Here is a 5,604-nt window from a genome sequence, read left to right on the forward strand (position 1 = left end):
AAAAAAAAAAAAACTTACAGTAACCCATGATGGGCCAGGCAAGGTGGCTCATGACTGTAATCCCAAGCATCCTTATAGTAATGAATATTACTTTAAATCAGTTCATTTAATTAGGGAGAAAATGTGATTTCTCTTAGTGAAGGGTGGAAGAAGGACTTCTTCATATTTAAATTTTTATCTCTTTGAAAATATTTTTATGTATTTTTTTACATTCATATCTATTTTTATTTATTTTTGAGATAGGATGCCATTCTGTAACTCAAGCTAGAATTCAGTGGCATCATTATAGCTTACTGCAACTTCAAACTCTTGGGCTCAAGTGATCTTACTGCCTCAGCCTCCTGAGTAGCTGAGATTACAGATAAATGCTACCATACTCAGCTAATTTTTCTATTTTTTATAGAGATGGGGGGTCTCCCTCTTGCTCAGGTTGGTCTTGAACTCCTGGCCTCAAGCATTCCTCCCACCTTGGTGTGAGCCACTGCACCCAGCAACAGAGTGAGACTCTGTCTCCAAAAAAAAAAAAAAAAATTAAAAAGAATATTCTTTATCTCCATGTAGGGTGAAAAAAAAATTTTTTTAATATTTTTTGTGCTACTTACAGCAATTATTTGTCTTTTTAACTTGATAGGATTGTTTACAGCTAATAATCAAGTCTCTTCTCTTTAATGATTTCTTGAGAAGGAGTTTATAATTTTATAAGGTAAGGCAAGTGTTTCTAGGAAGGCAGTATATTAAGAGGGAAGATGGTAAGTAAGATTGGCCAGGGCTAGGGCTTTGTATCCAGCTGGTGACCTTCAGGCCCAAAGTCAGGATGTTTACAGTGGTTCACTGCAGGCTTATACCATTTCTTGGCACAGCTTTGAGCTGCCTCCACTTTGACTAGGAAGCAGGAAGAGTAATTGTTTCCCCTATTATGCTACTAAGCTAAGGTGACCAGATTTTAACATTGGTAAAGCGGGACACCATTGACGGGAGGGAGGAGGTGGGGGGTGGGGGTAGGTGGGAGGGGTGGTGTTCTTAATTAAAAATTTGGTCTATATGGAGCAACAAAAATTTTCATAGAATGCAAAAATAGTATTGTAATATATATTCTTTTTAAATTTCAACAGAAGTACAATTTACAAATATAATACATTAAAAAAAAATTATGTATAGGGCAGCGCCTATGGCTCAAAGGAGTAGGGCGAGGGTCCCCCTGGGCGACCTTGCCCAGGAGGAGACTAGGGAGTTTATATTAGCCTTTTCATTTCCAAATGAAGTTACATTAACCTCTTCATTCCCAAATGGAGTTACATTAACCTTTTCAGCAGTGGAAACGTATATTCTCTTTCCGTTGTCCCGCTGTTTTCTAGCTTATCATGCATTCTTTCCAAAAATCAGGACTTTTTTAAAACACCACGGGACATGGGACAAATTGTTAAAAATCGGGGCATCTGGTCACCTTATACTAAGCCAACTGCATCATGGGAATGGACCTAATGCTGAGCTCAAGCGGGGATGGGTGGGACTCAGCAGGACTGCTTTATATACTCTCTTCAGATTACTGATTACAGCTCTGCCTAATGGGGCTGTGTGCCAAGGCTTGCTTATTTGCTTGCTTCTTCCAGTGACAGATCTCTTTGGTCTATAAAGTAAATATCATGGCCCTGAAATCCCCAGCTGTCCATGCTTTGTCACTTCTTCAAAGGGAACTGACTTGTTTTCCAATGGAGAGGCCTAGGAACATTTGCTACCCACTCTGGTTTGGAGCATTAAAAGGGGAGAAAAAGAGCTAAGAGTAAGTGTTGTTTCATTCTTTGTATTCATATGGAAATTTTTATATCTCCACTAAAGGATCAGGAGAAAAATCACATTGAAATCCAATACAGGAGCTCCAAGCTTACACAGAATTTTTCCAAGATGTTTGACTTGATCCTTTAGAAATGACAAAACCCATGAACTATTTAGCTCCAGGGTTCATAATTTTTCTTACCCTCCTCATCCTCTAACTCTTTCTTGCCTTCCTACCTGTACTCTATCTGTGCGGTCCTGCGTCAGCAAGCAGAGCTTCTTAGAATGGAGACTGGGGAGGTGGTGGCAAGTATGCACCAGTAATCAGGTTTAGTCCCATACTTTAACCACTTTCTAAGGCCTCATAATCTCATCTCTCAGAGTATTGTAACTGGTCTCCCTTTCTTCAGTCTTATTCCAGGCCCTATTCCACACTGCTATAAGAATTACCTTACTGGCTCGGCGCCTATAGCTCAACCGGCTAAGGCGCCAGCCACGTACACCTAAGGTGGCAGGTTCGAATCCCCAGCCCGGACCTGCCAAACAACAATGACGGCTGCAACCAAAAAATAGCCGGGCGTTGTGGCGGGCGCCTGTGGTCCCAGCTACTTGGGAGGCAGAGGCAGGAGACTCGCTTGAGCCCAGGAGTTGGAGGTTGCTGTGAGCTATAATGCCATAGCACTCTACCCAGGGGGACAGCTTGAGGCTCTGTCTCAAAAAAAAAAAAAAAAAAAAAAAAGAATTACCTTACTAAGAAATAAAACTGATTCGTCCCTTTCCTGCTTAAAAACTACCACTGGCTTCTCAGTCCAGACTTTATAGACTGCCACAGAAAATTTCCATGATCTAGTTCCCTTGCTTACCATATCAGCTTCATTTCCTTTTACTTTTCTTCTAAATCTATACCAGGCTACTGCCCACTGGATTATGGATTCTTTGAAGTTTAGAAATAATATATTTCCAAGGCCTGGCACAGTGACTGTAATATAATAGATGCTTGGTAAATGCTAAATAAGTTAATTAGGGACTTAAAATTCTAACAAGCTCACAGTGTGAGAAAGAAAATTAAAAATCATGTGCTAGTCACTCACCCCTCTGCTTTCATTTCCTTTGCTAAATATAAATCAAAAACATACTCACTGGACTAAAGATTAAGTCCATTTTTCCCCCATTACAGATTCCTGGTCACTTAGACCCAACATCTTATCTCAATATCTACCAGGAAGCACCATGCCTCCTGAGACCTAAGTAGGACAAATGAAGGAGAGCTCCAGAGCTCTTGGCCAATGTTCCTCACTGCTTGGTATAAAGATAATGCAATCATTTTGCCTTCTGGGAATTATTCTACACATTGGTCTTTTTTTTTTTTTTTTTGAGACAGAGTCTCACTTGGTCACCCTTGGTAGAGTGCTGTGGCGTCTTAGCTCACAACAACCTCAAACTTTTGGGTTCAAGTGATCCTCTTGCCTCAGCCTCCCAAGTAGCTGGGACTACAGTCTCTCGGCACAACGCCCAGCTATTTTTCAGAGACAGTCTCACTGTGTGTCTCAAACCTGGGAGCTCAGGCAATCCAACTGACTCGGCCTCCCAAGTGCTAAGATTACAGGCGTGAGCCACCTGCGCCCAGCCAAAAAAATTATTTTTTAAAATAAAATTCAGTGCCCATTGATTGATTAAATGTCTTAGCAAGTTAAAAAGAAAACTTCTTCAACATGATAAAGGATATCTACAAAAAACCTACAATGATCATCATTATAAATTATAGAACAGTAGAAGAATTCCCTTTAAAATCAGGAATTAGGATAACTGCTACTACTGCTTCTAGTTAGCATTGTATTGGAGGTTTTAGCCAGTATGGCAAGATGATGAAAAATAAGTGATAGAAGAATTAGAAAGGAAAAAAGACTTATCTTCATAGTCGATTTGATTGTCAGAATCTACAGATAAATTATGAGAACTAATAACTTCGTTTAACAAAGCAATTGGCTCCAAGATCACAATACAGAGTAAATTAAAGTTTTATAAACCAATAAGAAGAGAATAACAGTTTAAAAGACACCATATATAATATCAACAAAAAATATAAGAAATTTAGGATTAATCTGAGCCAGATGTGCAAAACCTTTGTGGAAAAAAATTTAAATAGTTTTGAAACAATTTTCTTCAAAAGACCAAAGCATTCTGCATTCTCATAGGTTTTTACCAGTGAAGATTCAGGGCAGTGTGTTAAAATACACACATGTATACCTACACACACCCACTTGCATACACACACATACACACATGTACACACACTCACATCATGTAGCTAAGACTTCATGAAAGACTATTTTCTGCCTTGACCAGAGAGAGAGAGAGTCTCAGATTCAATACACTACTCTCCCTTCCCCAGCTTGAAGCTGATAAAGAGAACTCAAATCCTCTGCTTCTCCAGAACTGCTACATTTGATCTCTGTCAGTCTCATGGTGGCACAATGAGGGGAGGGGGATGGCTTTTCCTTAGAGCCACAGAGTTTTTTTAAACTCATTAGGTTACAGATTAGTGAGGTTCTCATATTTGACCACTCTTTCTTCCTAGGTCAATCACTTCTATCCGGAGCGAACTTATTCCATATCTAGTGAGAAAACAGTTTTCTTCACCTTCCGTGCAACAAAGACAAGAAGAAAAAGAAGAGGATCTAAAGAAAAAGGATCTAAAGTCCTTGGGTCAGTGCTTAGGTTATTCATTAAGATGGGCAAAGGTCACTCGGCACCTGTGGCTCAAGCAGCTAAGGCACCAGCCACATACACCTAAGGTGGCGGGTTCGAATCCAGCCCGGGCCTACCAAAAACAATGATGGCTGCAACCAAAATATAGCCAGGCGTTGTGGCAGGTGCCTGTAATCCCAGCTATTTGAGAGGCTGAGGCAAGAGACTTGCTTGAGCCCAGGAGTTGGAGGTTGCTGTGAGCTGTGATGCCATGGCACTCTACCCAGGGTGACATCTTGATGCTCCATTTCAAAAAAAAAAAGGCAAGGGTATGGGTGGTGCCTGTGACTCAGTGAGGAGGGCGCCGGTCCCATATGCCAGAGCTGGCAGGTTCAAACCTAGCCCTGGCCAAAAATGGAAAAAAAAAAAAAAAAAAGATGGGCAAGGGTAGTAGCACCTTTGGACAGAGTGATTGGATAGCTTAGCCCAACCCAAGATGCCTGTCTCAAGGCAACAGACTCTCTTGTCTAACCCTACAGGCAAGTCAGGCTCGCCAGCCCTACTCCAATAGCTCTGGATAAGCTTGCTCAGGCAGATCCTTCAAAGACAGACTGATCATGCCTCCAGCCCCATCTTCTGGTTCATAGCTCTGGTTTGCCTGTATTCCTCACTAGACTATTTTATCTTTAAACTCCGACTGTCACTTCTCAGTTCCCATGTTCTCTGGACTCTGGGCAGCCTCATTCTCGATTAAATTCAGCCTCTTCTATCAAGAGAAGGAAGGCGAAGGAGCATACAATTACAGTCCAACCAGAGGTCAATTTATGGGATTCAAAGATGAGATCTATCTTGTTTGCACTCATATACGTAGTCCCTGGCCCAATCCTGGGCTCATAGTAGATGTTCAGAAAAAACATCTATCAAATGGGCAGTACCTGTGGCTCAGTGAGTAGGGCACAGGCCCTTTATACCGAGGGTAGCAGGTTCAAACCCGGCCCCAGCCAAACTGCAACAAAAAAATAGACAGGCATTGTGGCGGGTGCCTGTAGTCACAACTACTCAGGAGGCTGAGGCAAGAGAGTCTCCTAAGCCCAAGAGCTGCAGGTTGCTATGAGCTGTGATGCCCCAGCACTCTACCAAGGG

General features: G+C 41.6%; 1 protein-coding gene across 2 annotated transcripts in view; it reads left to right on the plus strand.

Moving 5' to 3' along the window:
* EIF2B3 (eukaryotic translation initiation factor 2B subunit gamma) overlaps window positions 1-5,604 on the plus strand; it is a 102,617-nt gene that overhangs the window by 64,249 nt on the left and 32,764 nt on the right. For both annotated transcript variants that reach the window (XM_012812347.2, XM_012812348.1), the window contains one exon: window positions 4,352-4,479. In XM_012812347.2, coding sequence (XP_012667801.1) covers window positions 4,352-4,479 — 128 coding nt within the window. The remainder of the gene's footprint in view (window positions 1-4,351; window positions 4,480-5,604) is intronic.

This window comes from Otolemur garnettii, unplaced genomic scaffold (genome assembly GCF_000181295.1).
Source record: "Otolemur garnettii isolate 467f Iridium unplaced genomic scaffold, OtoGar3 scaffold00202, whole genome shotgun sequence".
Classification (NCBI taxonomy): domain Eukaryota; kingdom Metazoa; phylum Chordata; class Mammalia; order Primates; family Galagidae; genus Otolemur; species Otolemur garnettii.